Source organism: Pipistrellus kuhlii, unplaced genomic scaffold, assembly GCF_014108245.1.
Source record: "Pipistrellus kuhlii isolate mPipKuh1 unplaced genomic scaffold, mPipKuh1.p scaffold_m20_p_28, whole genome shotgun sequence".
Taxonomy (NCBI): Eukaryota; Metazoa; Chordata; class Mammalia; order Chiroptera; family Vespertilionidae; genus Pipistrellus; species Pipistrellus kuhlii.
In genome coordinates, this window is record NW_023425527.1 from 1,391,734 (window position 1) to 1,408,830 (window position 17,097).

General features: G+C 47.7%; 1 protein-coding gene across 2 annotated transcripts in view; it reads right to left on the reverse strand.

Annotated features, from left to right (window-relative positions):
* Window positions 1-14,873, reverse strand: part of SCPEP1 (serine carboxypeptidase 1) — a 29,249-nt gene extending 14,376 nt beyond the window's left edge. The window contains exons 1-6 of one of the 2 annotated variants that reach the window (XM_036454170.2): window positions 14,735-14,873; window positions 12,809-12,957; window positions 9,219-9,308; window positions 6,712-6,867; window positions 6,294-6,368; window positions 4,363-4,435 (exon numbers count right to left, since the gene is read on the reverse strand). In XM_036454170.2, the coding sequence (XP_036310063.1) occupies window positions 4,363-4,435; window positions 6,294-6,368; window positions 6,712-6,867; window positions 9,219-9,308; window positions 12,809-12,957; window positions 14,735-14,801 (610 nt within the window). In that variant the 5' untranslated portion in view covers window positions 14,802-14,873. Of the gene's footprint in view, window positions 1-4,362; window positions 4,436-6,293; window positions 6,369-6,711; window positions 6,868-9,218; window positions 9,309-12,808; window positions 12,958-14,666; window positions 14,688-14,734 lie in introns of those variants that run through there. The other variant, XM_036454171.2, reaches the window with a different exon arrangement.
* Window positions 14,874-17,097: the final 2,224 nt, after the last annotated feature.

The window sequence follows — 17,097 nt, forward strand, 5'->3', positions numbered from 1 at the left end:
CATTTGGCCTGATCCTGGGCCAGTGAGTGAGTCAGCCAGAGATGGCACCCCCACGGGCAGGCTGTTGATGCAGCGGAGGCTCTTATCTGCAGACTTCAAAGCCGTTGGACAGCTTAAAATATTCCCCCGCCCTCACATTCCTGCTCTGCTTCCTGCTTGCTCCTCCAATTTGGGGACACTAGCTTCTGCCAAGTTGCTAATTAAGGAAGAAGACTAATGATTTCGTAATTCGTGCTATACTGCCGATCCATTCATCTCTGTCCCACAAATGTATGGAGGACTGACAAAGGGCCTGAAGCCAGTAGGAGCTTTATAAGATATAAATATGGGTAAGACTTCAAAGAGAACAGGGGGGCTTGGTTTAGACCAGTTCACTATCGCCACGATGCTAGGTGAGCCGGCGCCATTGAGACATGTGTCAGCCAACAAAGCATCAAGGATCACACATTGTACAGTCCATTTAAATATGTCACTCCTTTGCTTGAAAGCCTTCTGCGGTACCTTTAGGCTAAGCATCTCCATCTCAAAGTATGTTTTAAAGAACCTCCCTTCTACAGAATTTTAATCTAGGTGTTAAAAGAAAGCATTCTTTGGTGAAGTAGCTTTGGGGTTATGCAAAATAGAACACATTTCTTTAATGCATGGCTTCTCAGAGCCTTTGATGCGCTCCCGAAACTGAAGGAGGCGGAGCCAGAACTTATTTGGCCACAGAGTCCTTTGGATAGCACCTCATCCGTCTGGTATTCTTGAGTACACCCTGAGAAATGCAGGCATGCCAGGCCCTCTTGAACCTACCATTGACCTCTCCGGTCAACCTTTAAGCTAGTTAGTGCCTTAGTTTCCTGAAATGCAAAACTGTCTGCCGTTTTCCAATGCGTCCCACTCCCTGCTTGATCTGGGCCAAGAATTGAGAAACTTTTTCTCTGAAGGGACAGATAGTCAATATTCTTGGCGTTGCAGGTCGCTGTTGCAATTACTCAACTTTGCTGATGCAGCGTCCAAACAGTATGTAAACAAATGGGCGTGACTGTCCCAATAAAAAACCTATCCACCATAGCAGGGTGGCAAGGCAGACCTGACCTCCAGGTCATAGTCCGCTGACCTCCGCTGCAGACCTGAGATGCCCAAGAGGGTTTTCTGCAATGATGGAAATGCTGTGTCTGGGCGGTGCAACACCATAGCCACAGTGGGCACTGGAGATGTGTATAGTGCAACTGAACAATTAAGACTTTTACTGCGGCCCAGTGGGTCTGGCGCAGTGGCTGAGCACTAACCTAAGAACCAGGAGATCCCGGTTTGATTCTTGGTCAGGGCACGTGCCCAGATTACGCGCTCAATCCCCAGTGTGGTGCGTGCAGAGGCAGCTGACCGATGATTCTCTATCATAGTTGATGTTTCTCTCTTTCTCTCTCTCTCTCTTCCTCTCCCTTCCTCTCTGAAATAAATTTTAAAAAAATAAAAAAGAAGGAAAAAAATTTTCATTGTATTTTAATTAATTTACATTTAAATAGTCATGCCGAAACCGGTTTGGCTCAGTGGATAGAGTGTCGGTCTGCGGACTGAAGGGTCCCAGGTTCAATTCCGGTCAGGGGCATGTACCTTGGTTGCGGGCACATTCCCGGTGAGGGGTGTGCAGGAGGCAGCTGATCGATGTCTCTCTCACATTGATGTTTCTAGCTCTCTATCCTTCTCCCTTCCTTTCTGTAAAAAATCAATAAAAAATATTTTTAAAAAATAAATTTAAATAATCACAAGTAGTTCTATGACTCCAACACTGAACCGAGGACATGGAATACACCTGTATGTCTTTCCCAGCACCTGACACAATACCTACTACCCAGCAAACCAGTCATGATTGTTTGTGAAATTAACAGTACTTCTCCCTCAACAGGGGAGTACTTCTGGGATGAAGGGCTGATACTTAACGAGGTCTGGAAGGAGGGACTAAGAGCTGGACAGGAAGAGTCATAAGGGGAGGTGGGACATGGCAAGGTGGAAGGATTTTGGACAAGATGAACAGCACTTGTATGGCCATGAGGTTCAACTTGCTGGTGTACGGGAGGAAATGTAGTGTAATGGTTAAGTGCAAGGATTCCAGGGCCTGCTGCCTGGATTTGAGTCCTGGCTTTAGCTGTGTGACTCGAGAAAAATTGCTTAACCTCTCTGAGTTTCATCATCTCTAAAATCGGGATAATAACAGCATCGATCCCATGGAGCTGTTGTAAGGATTACACGAAGTAAACACTTGCAAAGTGCTTAGTGTTGTTGTGAAACTGATGAGACCCCAGAGGAAGTACGGGAGCCAGTGCTGTAATTTTGAGTGAGGCATCTGGCAAGAATCCTGCTAGATTCTTGGGCTTCCGATCAAGGCATCCGCTGCTTCCTGATGTCCTAGGCCTAGGAGGTCCATCCAGGAAGGACAAACAAGCAGCAGCCCTCCTCTCAATGCTGACTCAGATCTCAGTTATGCCATTGTTCCCTGGAGATGCCAGAATGAGGGCAAGAAATAACCATTCCAAGTGGCATCAGGATGTCCCGAATCCATTAGGGACATGGCTCTGTAAATGCATTTACTCCCATGTAACGGCCACCTCAGTCAAGAGATGGAGCACAAACAGCCTGGAAAGGTCCCTCATGTCCCTTTCTAGCTTATTATTCCCTTCCCTCCTCCATGGGCAACTCTCTCCTGATTCCTAACTTTATAATTTGGTTTTGCCTGTGAAAAGTCAGCTTTTGTTAGGTTTGAGCAGTAGTTCTCCACCAGGGGTAATTTGATAATGTCTGGAAAGTCATACTGGAGTGGAAACACTGGCAACCAAAGGGCAGAGAGGGTCTTACACTGCACAGGAACTCTCCCCACAAAGAATTATATGACCCAAATGTCTACAGGACTGAGATTTTGAATCCTATGTTAGGGTGAACCCACTCAGGTTTTTATATGATTCTATTGATTTCAGAGAGAGGGAGGGAGAAGGAGAGAGAAATAGAAATAACAAGGATGAGAGAGAATCACTGAGCGGCTGCCTCCTGAATGCCTCCTTCTAGGAGAGCGAGCCCACAGCCTGGGCTTGTGCCCTGACCGGGAATCAAACCATGACCTGGTTCATTGGTCGACACTCAACCACAGAGCCACACCGGACAGGCAAGGTGACTATTTTAGATGTCTGAAGCCACACCCCGGATGTCTGCAACATAAGCAACTTTTATTGGTACTCCCTACAAGGATGCGGATGCTCAGGTTGTGAAACTGTGCACCTGAGTTGCAGCACCCGATGCTAACCTTGTCTAATCAACATGAGCAACAGGTGAGACGTTCACCCCAATGCTCATGCTCACATCGGGGGACAAGATGATAAACAGACCTGAGTTTGATTCCTGACCACGCCCCTCATTCTGTGTGTCAGAATTCCATCCTCCCCTCGGGCCTTTAGAACAAGCATGTCAAACTCAAAGGCTAACGTGGGCCAAATAAACAAGGGTTAAGTTTATATGGGCCACAAAAAAACAAAAGCTTCAATTTTCATAGAAACATAGGTTTATTTTGAAAAGTATAGAATAAAAAAAAAAAAAAAAAGAACAAGAGCCATGATCAAATTAAAGTTTTCTCCCTGGTACTTGGCATCTCTCCCTGCTGCTATCTTTCCTACTTCGGGGGAAATCTCGTTCTCAGTGATGACTTTCAAAGCTGATCCAAGGTGAGTGTCAGTAATTCTAGATCTGACAGGAGACGTACTTCCTCTCATAATTGTAAATAACTGCTCACACTGTTATAGTGGCTGGGTTGCAAAAATACTCGTTATGGGCCGCATGGCGCCCTCGGGCTGTGAGTATGACATGCTCACTTTAGAACGTCTCCAAACTGTAAAGTTGGATTCTTTTGTTATAAGAATCAAATAAGCCGGGACCGGTTTGGCTCAATGGATAGAGCGTCAGCTTGGGGACTGAAAGGTCCCGGGTTCGATTCCGGTCAAGGGCATGTACCTTGGTTGCGGGCATATCCCCAGTAGGGGGTGTGCAAGAGGCAGCTGATCGATGACTCTCTCTCATCAATGTTTCTAACTCTCTATCTCTCTCCCTTCCTCTCTGTACAAAATCAATAAAATATATTAAAAAAAAAAAAAAAAGAATCAAATAAGAGGATTAAGTTCAGTCTGTAGCAGCCCGGGGTGGATGCTGGGTAAAGGAGTTCACCTCCCCAAATTTCTTGGATGGCCCCGGGGCATATACACACACACTGAGTTCACTTCTCCAAGGACTCAGAGAAATTCCGTTGCCTTGTTCTTTTTTGGGATAACACAGCCCAAAGTTCCAGGGAAGGGTGGGGAAAGGAAGTAAAGGAATGTCTACAAATTCCATGCTTACCTACAGGGGAGATCCAGGAGTCGCCCAGAGCAACCCCAGAAAAGTTGCACTTGATGGTCCCTTGCTGAATGGCCTGCAAGAGGAGGAGCCAAGAAACATCCTTGTCAAAGGGACTCAACAGGAGGAAGCCCTGTCTTCCCACGCCGCCTTCCCGAGCCCAGAAAACGTCTGCCCGCCCTTCCCGAGCGTCCCCAGTCCCCGAAGACCTCCGACACCCTCCAGAGGACCAGAGCAACCCCTTCCTGACAACCTTTGCAAAGTGAGTGGGAACTGCTGAGTTTCTCTCTTCGAGTTTCACAAGGGTGTGGGCAGGGTGTGCGCGCGGGTCTGGCGCATCCCCTATCTTTTTAGGAGGGACACTGCCCCAAGGTCCGATTTCTCAGAGGGCTCCTTGGGTACAATCCTCACTGCCTCACGGAAGGGCTGGGAGAAGACCTTAAGGCTGGGAGCTCATCCTTCTTTGCCCTGCGGCCCCCACCCCCCTTTTTCATTTAACAGTAATACAGTAGCAGGAAATTGGAAACAATCTGCATATCATAGGAGAGGCTAAACGAATTATGACCATTTCCAATATGATGTGATTTAAGAAACAACAATGAAGCCCTGGCCAGATGCTCAGTGGTTAGAGCACCGGTCTTGGGTTCAAGGGCATGTACTTAGGTTGCAGGTTCCCCGGCCCTGGTTGGGGCGCGTGGAGACAACTAATCAATGTGTCTCTCTCACGTCAATGTTTCTCTCTCTGTGTGTCTCTCTCCTTGTCCTCCCTCACTTCCACTCTCTCTAGAAATCAATGGGAAAAATATCCTTGGGTGAGGATAAAAACAAATGAACAAACGAACAAAAAAATTAGTTCTTGCCGAGACCGGTTTGGCTCAATGGATAGAGCGTTGGCTTGGGGACTGAAGGGTCCCGGGTTCGATTCCGGTCAAGGGCATGTACCTTGGTTGCGGGCATATCCCCAGTAGGGGGTGTGCAAGAGGCAGCTGATCGATGACTCTCTCTCATCGATGTTTCTAACTCTCTGTCTCTCTCCCTTCCTCTCTATACAAAATCAATAAAATATATTTTTTTAAAAATTAGTTCTTTATAAACTGATATGAAGACATCTCTAAGCTATATTGTTGAAGTAAAAAGAGACATAGTATAGTATATCGTGTGTACTATCATTTGTACAGAAATAGGAAAAAAGAATACATGTGAATTAGCTTTCACAGGCATGACATACCTCTGGAAAAGTACAGAAGAAACTAATGACAGAGGTTGCCTTAGGGAAGGGGGACAGAGGCAAGGGAGAGAGTGTAACATTACCCCTTGTATAGTTTTGGAATTTTGTTGTTGTTTTTTTAAATATATTATTATTATTATTATTATTATTATTATTATTTACAGAAAGAAAGGGAGACGGATAGAGAATTAGAAACATCAGATGAGAGAGAAACATCAATCAGCTGCCTCCTGCATCCCCCTTCCCTCCCCACTAGAGATGTGCCCACAACCAAGGTACATGCCCTTGACTGGAATTGAACCTGGGACCCTTCAGTCCACAGGCCGATGCTCTATCCACTAAGCCAAACTGGTTAGGGCTAGTTTTTGAATTTTGAATGTGACTACACAAGCTATTCAGATATCTAAAATAAGAAAACAATGAATATCCTGACTTTGAACATTGGTCATGAAAGTGAAAGAATTAGCATTTTTTTTCTGGTTTTTCCAGAAGGAACTTATTTCAAGTTACCTAACTAGTCCCTGATGATGAGGACAAGTTCCACTTCCTGGGGAACAGCAGCTAACAGAAGTGTCAGAACCACAGGAGAAAAGCATCATTTGAAAACTCCTAAGGAAATTACTGACCTCCGTGAGCATTAAAAACGGATGTTAAAACAATCCGTTTCTGTGTGAAACCAAGACGACAATGTCATCTTCCTTGTTACCTTATGAAGTTCCAGAGCAATGCCAGCAGCCATTTTTCCTCCGTAAGACTCTGAGAAGATGTAGAACGGGATCGTCTAGCAAGAAAAGGAATTGACAGAGAACGGAACATCCTGAATATCTTCTTACGCACACGAATTAATTTCAAATTTCTAATGCACGTCACGGCCTGACAAACCCGCTTTGTGTTGTCCCTCTCCCTCCCCACCTCTGATTACTCTGTCTGCTTAGAATACTGGCCCCAAGGCCATCCCTTCAAGCTAGAAACCACCTTGAGTGAAGAGAGAAACCAAAGCCCACAACCCGATCTGGGGTGTAGAAATGAATGAGCCGGGCGCTGTGCTGGGAGAAGGTGGTTCTGGTGGGCACAGTGTCACTACCACTAGCCCCTTGCTCAGCTGTTCCCGAAGCTCTACTCACCTGGAACTCCGGGCGGCAACTGAAGAAGGACTGCAGGAGAACCATCATGTCCGATGCCACCGTGGAGAGGTCTTTGGCATACTCGCCGTCTTTGCTCACGTAACTGAACCCGGTGCCCACGGGGTTATCCACGAACAGGAGATTGGCAGACTGGAGCTGCATGCCACAGAGGGAAAGCAAATGCTCCAGTCAGGCAGGCAGTCACCAAGGATCTTTTGTGTTGTTGTTGTTGTTCATCCTCCCCCTAGGATCTTTTTCCATTGGAAGGGAGGGGGAGAGACAGAAACATCGATGTGAGAGAGACACATCGATGAGTTGCCTCCTGGACACGCCCCAACCAGGGCTGGGGATGGATGAGCCTGCAACTGAGGTGCGTGCCCTTGACCAGAATCGAACCCGGGCCCTTCAGTCTGAGCTATGCTCTATCCACTGAGCCAAACTGGCTAGGGTACCGATTATCTTTTGATCATTCTGCATGAGCTCATCAAAAACAGGAGCGAGGAGATCACTGTGCTTCTGATCCTCTTGCTAAAAGGGATTTTAAAAAATAAAGGACAGGAACATAGACAAGTGTGGCCAAGAAAAGGAAAGGCAAGAAGGAAAGATTAGCGTAAACCTGGGATCAGAGCATCTAAGCTGTCACATTTCATACGATATACACATGTCCTAAATGGAACACATTAGTGCAGGTGGAATCGAGCAGCAAGTCTGAGCAATAGCAAACAATACATCCAAGGTCTGAACACCACACACCCGTTGTCTTCAAGATGGAGCCAACTTCCACACTGGCCTGGAGTCCCTGTATACTATGAGAAGAAAACGTATCCTAATATCCTCTCTAAAGAGTCTTAGAGATATAGAATTTTACATCCGGAAGGATCCTTAGTGATGACACAGACCAGCCATGTCCTTTACTGATCAGGAAATGAAAGTGCAGAAAAGGCCCAGGACTTGTCCAAGGTCACCCACTTGGACAGCATCAGGACTGAGATCCAGGCCTCCTCGTTCCTCATTCAGGCTCTCTGCCCCAGTCATGCTACCCTCTTAGTTATGGGAGGGTTGGGGAGCACAAGCCAGTAGGCACTCGGCTACTGCAAGTAGAAGTGGAATTTCAGTTGGAAGTGAGTACGTATGGGATATTCCAGGCTCAGGGAACAGCATGTGCCAAGACCCAAAGGCAAGAGTAAGTAAAAGGAAGGCCAGTGTGGAGACAAACAAGAGAATCAAAGGACTCAGAGGAAATATCAAGGAAGAGGGGATCCTGCATTGAGTCTTAAAGAACAGTAGATGTGGACATGGTGAGCTAGGTTGCGAATGGATGGCCACAGGACTGAAGTCCAAGCCATGCAGAGGTAGAGTACATGTGGACAGATGCTGAGATATGTGGCTGGAGATAAGCAGAAGCCAGCTTATGCCCACCAATCTGGATCTAATCTCCGGGCTAACCGAAAGATGGTAAATGAAGAAACAATTTGCATTGGAGAATTTCACTCAGGCAGCATGTGAAAAGTAGACTGGGTGGGGAGAGGAGGGACACTTTGAAAGCAGCCACGTAGCAGGGAGACAACATTGCAGCATCTGGGTGGTAAGCTCTGGGTAAAGAACAGCAAATACAGCCGAAACTGGTTTGGCTCAGTGGATAGAGCGTAGGCCTGCGGACTGAAGGGTCCCAGGTGTGATTCCGGTCAAGGGCATGTACCTTGGTTTCGGGCACATCCCCAATAGGGGGCATGCAGGAGGCAGCTGATCGATGACTCTCACCGATGTTTCTATCTCTCTCCCTTCCTCTCTGTAAAAAAATCAATAAAATATGTTTAAAAAAAAAAAAAAAAGGAACAGCAAATACAAACAATTCTTGTAAGAATATTAGCAACATTTGGGTATTAAACATAGTGCTACTCTATGACCTGTCAATTCTACTCTTAGGTAGATGCCCAGAAAATTGAACATAGGAGCTCAAATAAATAAATAAATATAGATATAGATATAGATATAGATATATATGTAAAAATATATTTTATTGATTTTTGTACAGAAAGGAAGGGAGAGAGATAGAGAGTTAGAAACTCTCTCATCGATCAGCTGCCTCTTGCACATCCCCTACTGGGGATATGCGCACAACCAAGGCACATGTCCTTGACCGGAATCGATCCCGGGATCTTTCAGTCCCCAAGCCGACGCTCTATCCATTGAGCCAAACCGGTTTCGGCTCAAATAAATATTTGACTTAAAGAAGTCAAGAGGTAGGGGTGGAGGAGAGGAAACAGGGGAAAGGATGAGAGCTTGTGGCCAGAGGGTGGGACCCCGAGTCAGACTGCAGAGACAGCCAAGGTGTGGATAGCTAGAGTGGCTTCTGTGGGCAAGTGGAGAGAAAGGTCACGAAAACAAGAGAGATGGGGGGTGGGAGGGGGGTGGAGGTGGGGGTGCTGAGGGACAGGGCTGCTAAACCTGTGACTCCGCCCAGCATGGGGTGAGCCCGGGGTGAGGCCAGGCCATGCCCACAGTACCCAGGTAGTCTTTCGTGGTTTGAGATCACAGTCAAGTGGTCCGATTTCCTCAAAGTTACCAAATCCAGTGCTGGATCCGCCCGGACCACCCTGAGGAAGAGAAAAGAAACAAACATTAATCCTGAGAAAAGGTTAGTAAAATTGTAACATGATGACGACGATGACGACGCCGCCCACACTCCCTATGAATGATTTTTATGATTCAGTGATGGCTGCGCCGACCCTGCATGAAGGCACAATTTACCTGGCGAACCAGGCGCTTCTGCACGAACTGAGCCCCGGGGAGCGGCTGACATCTTTCAGAAAGGGGCACACCCGGGGCGTGCGGGAGGCAGCCGATCAATGACTCTCTCCCATCATTGATATCTCCGATCAATGATTCTCTATCATCGATATCTCCCTCTCCCTTCCTCTCTGAAATCAATAAAAATACGTTTTAAACGGTACAGACCCAGGCCAAGAGCCCCCACAGGGAACTTTCCTACCTCTGATCCCCCAAACGTGAATCCTGGCCAGCCATGGACTCACTGACGTTCGGGCACTTTGCCTAGCTCTTCCCTCAAAGACGAGCACTAAGGCCCAGGAAGGGGACATGGCAATGACAGGGGCTCTACCAGGACTGGACTCCGGGACTTGTGACCCTCGAATAAAGGAGAACTGCCCATCCCCCCACTCTGCTTTGGATGCTCTTTTGTGGCGTTGGGAGGTGACCACCCCAGCCAAGGGCACGGGAGGCTGGCTGGAGGACACTGCTGCTCTGTGTGAGCACACCTGACTGCCAAACCTTCGTCTGGAACGCTGGGGCGGGGTGCTGTCGTGGCCAGGGACACCCCAGCGGCTCCGAAACACCGTAAATGTGTCAGTGAGCCAAGTGACATGCTGCATGGAACAGCTCACGGCTCCACTCAGACGGCGTGACCCGGATTCTCAGAGACCTGCCCAGAGCAGTCAGCGCACGTCGCCTCAGTGGGTGGCGAAAATAGATCTTTTCATCTGAACTAGTAATTTATTTGTTCTTTAATCATAACCTTTTCCCTTCATGAAGGGGAGATCAGTAACTTGGCCAGGGGATATCCCTCCAATAGCATCTCAGTTCCCGGGGTCATGCTAACCAAAGGGCACAGAGAGGAGGCACATAGGGCAGGGGTCCCGTGGGAAACAAAGGCAGGCAGAACATAGACAGGGCCGAAACCGTTTGGCTCAGTGGATAGAGCGTCGGCCTGCGGACTGAAAGGTCCCAGGTTCGATTCCGGTCAAGGGCATGTACGTTGGTTGCGGGCACATCCCCAGTAGGGGGTGTGCAGGAGGCAGCTTGTTGATGTTTCTCTTTCGTCGATGTTTCTAGCTCTCTATCCTTCTCCCTTCCTCTCTCTAAAAAATTAATAAAATATATTAAAAAAAAATAAAAAAAGAACATAGACAGGGGCAGACTCGGCAGTTCGAGCAAGCCTAGGAACAGAAACCAACCAAGCTGAAAACGAAAATGAAGTGTTTCTGAATATGGAGCGGAAGGCGTGGGAGACCCAGGGAGGGCCCGCAATAAACAATGTGTACGTGCACACCGAAACGGAGAAGGTTCAGGTTGCTGGGCACAAACAATGAGGAAATCCACCAGGTGGTGACAGGAATAGCTATGACGCAGGCTTGCAGCACACAGATACTCCTAGGACAACTTGCCTTATTGTAAGGTGACCACACGTCCCGATTTTTAACAATTTGTCCCGCGTCCCACAGCGTTTTAAAGAAGTCCCAATTTTTGGAAAGATTCTTTGAAACCTTCTGGACTTTTTTAAAACGCCGCAGGACATGGGACAATTTGTTAAAAATTGGGACTGTCCTGCCAAAAGCGGGATGTCTGGTCACCTTACTTATTGGCAACCCATTCTTTATGCCCCCTCCCCGTGGGGGGGAGGGGGGGAGCCTGAATCTGCTTTGTAATAAATTACTTTTACTTAAATCCTCTGGTCCATGGAGCTCATTCTTGGGCGTCACCAGACAGGACCCCGGGAACACGGCTCGGCTCGCCGTTCCGGTTTATCAGTCACAAACTGGACCATGGACCATGAGGAGAAATCAGGTGCCAGCGAGGGCTCCCTCCTCCAGGAGCTCCTGCCCTCCCTGAAAGGGGACCCCTGCCACGCTGCCTTGGGACGGGGAGTTCAAGCCCCCAAGCTGCTGCTACAACTCCTGACTTTTTACACGTTGGCAAGTTAATCAGATAAAACAAGGACCCTGCTCCGCCATCAACCACAGGGAAGGTTTGCACCTTCTAAGCTCAGTGGTTTTCATACTGCAATTCCAGAAAGTGACTGAGGGCAGCGCGTGACCGAGGGGAAGTCCAGAGGGTGGGACTCAGCCCTGGCTCCACCCCAGCCTCAGCACTTCCGCTTTTGCTCCTAAGCAAGCTTTCACTCGGGGATGGGGAAGTTCTGCTAAATTAATGAAAAGTTGTAACAAAATACCCCGGATTAGACAGCAAAGCCCAGAAAAGGGAAGTGTCTTTCCTGCCATCGCTCTAAGCGGCAGGAAGGCATCGGGTACCCGGGTCCCGTGAATGGCGGGCCTGGGCTTGGCCACGGCAGGGCTCTCCCCAACAACCTGCCACCCGGGTGGCCAGAAGTTCACATAAGGGTGCTTCTGTGGCATTTTCATAGCTGCACCCTTGGCTGAGCCTCACCTCCAGCTCATCAAAGGAGCTGCTTTTGGTAATCATGAGAGAATGGCCCCTCCTGGCACACTGCTCATCTTTGCTCTATCTCACCAGAAGGCCAGCATGGGCCCGGGGCACTGGGAGGCTGCTTAGGATGACTGGCGTTTTTTTTGTAAGAAGTGACATTTGCATCCTACGCGAGTGAAGACCAGGGTGCCCCATCTCATGGTGAGCAACCTGGAGCCCCCGCTGGGCCAGGCCTACAGTTTCTAGAGCCTGAGCAAGACCATGTTCCTCAACGCCTCCCGGGAGACTGGTCTTCCAGGTGGGTGTGGGCCACCTCTGGGCAGATGTTTTAGGAATGCAGGGAAGAATCCTCTGCCTGCCCCCAAATGCCTCTTAACAGCTCCATGCCTTCCACCCTGCAAGCAAAGCTCGAGATCAGAACGCAGACACATCTAAGGAGAAGGAAAAGGCCCAACGTTCAATGCTAAGATACATGAGGCTGAGTGCTTTCAAAAGACCCGTTTTTCTGGGGGCAAGAAGTTAGGGTCTGGGAAAGGATTGGGAAACAGGGATGGGAGGAGCCGGTCAGGGGACCTCAGCCTTTGTTTTGGAACTGTTCAAAACACTTTCTATCAGTGTATAGTCAAATCCGTCTTCAGAAGCTTCTGGTAAAGGTTTCTGCCACTGCTTGGGCTCAAACAAACAAACAAACAAACATGGCAATAGAACCCCTCACTCTGATTTGCCCTCCTTGGAATACCACGGCCTTTGCCTACTTCAGTAGGGTACCGAACCCCCGACCGGAGCAGACCCCTGGCTGGCTGCTGGATCAGTCCTTGATCACCGGCTGAGCTGTGAACCCTTAAGAGCAAGCAACATGTTAAGTGAGGGAAACGTGGCCTCAAACCTGGCCAAGCAGCAAAGCCACTCTTACCTGAAGCCACATAACCAGGGGCAGTTCTGTGAAGTTCTTGCAGGGGCTGGTGGCATAATAGAGCCACCAGAACATGTGGGCATCCTTTCGGACCGTCACATAATCCCATACTTCTTTGCCTTCGTCTGGGGGCAGGTCGACGGTGGCTCCTGAAACAGAAGCACAATTTGATTTTTCCTGAAGGATGTCTAACGTCCAGATAAATTCCAAGTCCAGTAAAGGTGGCCATGCCAGACTAGAGAGGACTTGGTTTATATTTTATTTTATTTTATTTTATATTTATTTTATTGTTTTTTTTTACAGAGAGGAAGGGAGAGGAACAGAGAGTTAGAAACATCGATGAGAGAGAAACATCAATCAGCTGCCTCCTGCACAACCCCCACTGGGGATGTGCCCACAACCAAGGTACGTGCCCTTGACCGGAATCAAACCTGGAACCCTTCAGCCCACAGGCTGATGCTCTATCCACTGAGCCAAACCGGTTTCGGCTTGGTTTATATTTTAGGCAATGTACTTACTGCAATATATTATGAAAATAAGGGGGCGGGGAACCTTCAGTTATGGGGAAAAAAACAAACCAATTCCTGGCCAGGTAGGTAATTCAGTTGGTTAGATAATTCAGTTGGTGTCATCCCAATATGTCAATGTTGCAGGTTCGATCCCTGGTTGGGGCACATACAAGAATCAACCAATGAATGCATCAATGAGGAGGAAAAGGCTGACTTGGGGATTACCCTTGGTGACTGGAATTTTCTACCTTTCACTTCTTCCTTGCTTAAATTTCAAGCCTCTGCAGCAAGTAAAAGAACAAAAAACTGGTCTTGAGAAGAGAAAGAAGTAGATGAGGAGACAATGCTGTTTGTAACTGATAAGGCTAGAGATTAAGAAAAGCAAAAAGTGTCTTGAGGAGAAAAACAGAACTGCTAGGATATTACAGATATGGCTATAAGAGTCTAATGTACAAATAACTTAAGAATTCAGTCCCCCAAACCAGTTTGGCTCAATGGATAGAGGTTCGATTCCCGACAGGGGCGTTTGCCTCGGTTGCGGGCACATCCCCAGTGGGAGGTGTGCAGGAGGCAGCTGGTCAATATTTCTCTCTGTAAAAAATCAATAAAATATAAGAAAAGAAAAAAAAAGAATTCAGTCTCTTTGAAAATGACAGATAGATAAAGGTGGGGTCCCTTTTGACCTATGCCTCTCTGACCTGATCACTGTTAACATTTGGCGTTCAACATACTTGACAACATTTCCCAGACACAAACTGAAGGGCATATGATCCCCATATTACAAAAAAAAAAAAGGGAAAAAACAGTTGTTAAGCAACTTGCCTAAGATCATAAGGCAAGTTTGTGGCCAGTAGAATTCTGTTGATTCAGACCAGGAAACATTTTTGCTGGGTGGGGGAGAGAGAGACTGAAAATCTGTTTGCAAGTCACCCTTTCAACACGGATTTGTTTTTGCCAAAAAGGGCCTTGATGAGGGGGGAGACTATTTTGTCTGCTCTGATCAAGTAGAGCGGAAAAGGCCTTCTCTCAATGAAACGGCCCATTCGGGGTAGGATTTTTCAGTCTTTTTGAACAGCCAGTGACGGCAGCGAGGAGGTGGGTGGCGTTAAGATCGTGGAAACCTCATTTGATCAGCAGTTTCTCCAAATCATACATTTCCCACAACCGTTTCTATCTAGGGTAGAAGGGAGTATCAGACCACCCAGAGCAAAAAAAAAAAGGGGGGGGAGGGGAGGAGGGAAAAGGGGAGTAGAAAAGCACTTTCAATTAGAAAACAAACCAACAGAACTAGTCGAAAGGTTCAAAAGCACAGAGGAAAAAGAGATTTGCTTTCAAAGGCACAAACGTACTAGCAGACGCTCATCCCTGGGGAGAGAAGAAGGCACCGGTCCCTGAGACATCCTGTGCCCGAACCTACCAGCGCTCAGGCCCAGAAGCAGCAGCAGCGGAAGGGACAGGAGACAGACCCGCGGTGCCAGCTCCATGACGAATACCGCGCTGCAGCAGCAGCAATAGGCTGGACCTGGTGCCCCAGCACGTGACGGCGGTGGGCGGGGCCTGGACTGGGTCGGGGGCGGGGTCTGAGTGGGGGCGGAGACTCGGTGGTCTGGGGGCGGGGCCTGAGCAGCGAGGCGACTGGCAGTGTCCGGGGCGCCCTCTGCAGGACAGGACAAGCCTTGGCACGGGTTCTGGGTGGCATGTTCTGCCTGCCCCTCCACATGGTTCTTTGCGGTGTTGGGAGGACAGAGTGGAGAGGAAGAGACGTTGAATGCATTTGACCTCAGTTGTGCGGCAGAACTGAGACGCTACAGGAAAATACCCATGAAGACCGTGCTTCCCGCCCTGCCCATCTCTTAGTTTCCCTATAAAAGCCCTGGCATTTCAAAAACTGCTGCGTCTGCCCCAAATCAGATGAAGCTGATGTGGGATTCCATTTTCAGAGATTTTTAAAAATTATTTTTTCTTATGAAGTTATGTATTGTATATTATGAACATTTTGGAAAGCTGAGGAAAAAATGTTAGATCCTACATAACCATTGTTGGCATCTGGGATATGTTTTCTCTAGTGTTTTTAAAATATAATAATAGCCCTAACCAGTTTGGCTCAGTGGATAGAGTGTTGACCTGCGGACTGAAGGGATCCAGGTTTGATTTTAGTCAAGGGCATGTACCTTAGCTGATTTATGTTTCTAACTCTCTCTCCTTCTCCCATCCTCTCTGTAAAAAAATCAATAAAATATATAAAAAATATAAAATATGATAATAAAGTTATTTGTTTATTTTCTCTTAATAATTTTCATCAGCATTATTCTGTGTTGTTAACATCATCTTCACAACAGTTAATTAATTAATTAGTTTATTTATTTGTTTTAGAACAATAAGATTTAGTGCAGTATATTCTGCTAATCCAGAAGCACTGTTGACGTGACTTTGGGTAAAGATGCACATGTAAAACTGCTTACATTAGCCGAAGCCGGTTTGGCTCAGTGGTAGAGCGTCGGTCTGCGGACTGAAAGGTCCCGGGTTCGATTTCGGTCAAGGGCATGTACATTGGTTGCGGGCACATCCCTGGTAGGGGGTGTGCAGGAGGCAGCTGGTCGTTGTTTCTTTCTCATCGACGTTTCTAGCTCTCTATCTCTCTCCCTTCCTCTCTGTAAAAAAACAATAAAATATATATATTAAAAAACTGTTTACATTCAATTTCAAAACAAAACAAAACTTGGTCTGTTTTGGTTGAGAACAATAGGAATTCAAAAAGATCTTTGATTCCTGGAGCTTCCAATTGAAGAAAGGGCCGGATGCTGTTCTTCCCATACTTCCACATCCAAGTCACTTCCAGTGGAAGAACTCAGAAAACACTGCATTCCACATTGTATCCTTTCTGAGAATTCTATAAAACGTAGGTTTGACATCCTTGCATAAGGGTGTATGCTATAGAGTAGCTAAAAGCCGTAAAAGGGAGACCACCATTACACAAAACACGTGTCCAAGTGCCCAAGGCGAGGGAGGGCTTCAAAGGGTATCATTTTCTTCTCCGAAGCTTGGTTCGCTCCAGCAATGACTGCACTTGTCAAGAGTCCAGCAGCAGTGGGTCCCACGCTGCTCATCAGGATGCTTGCAGACATGAACCTGCCATCTTTGCGATGCCCAGGGGTGAAGAGGGCCAGTAATCCAGCGGGGACATGAAAGAAGAGGAGCGATGCCAGTGCCATGGTGCCACGCCACAGCCCATCTCTGGGGAAGGAGCGGAAAGGAGAGTTGGGGCACAGGGTTCCTTTGCCCCTGGAGCGGCAGCTTCAGGCTGAGGACCTGCTGCCGGAGCCCAGCCGGCCTCCACTGCTGCTGTTCCCCCTGTGTTCTGCTCTCCTTCACAGCAGTCTTTTTTTTTTAATTTTTTTAAAATATATTTTATTGATTTTGTACAAAGAGGAAGGGAGAGAGATAGTTAGAAACATTGATTAGAAAGAGTCATCGATCAGCTGCCCCCTGCACACCCCTACTGGGGATATGCCCGCAACCAAGGTACATGCCCCTGACCAGAATCGAACCCGGGACCCTTCAGTTCCCAAGACGACGCTCTATCCATTGAGCCAAACCGGTTTCGGCCACAGCAGTCATTTTAAAGAGGGTATTGGAGGTTTGGGAGGGGGAAAAGAGAAAAAGAGTGCTAGGGATGTTTTCGTGTGTGTGCGCGCGCGCGCGCATGTGTGTGTGTGTGTGTGTGTGTGTGTGTGTGTGTAAAGGTCATGTTTATCTTAGGGTGTGCTGACATAACTCACC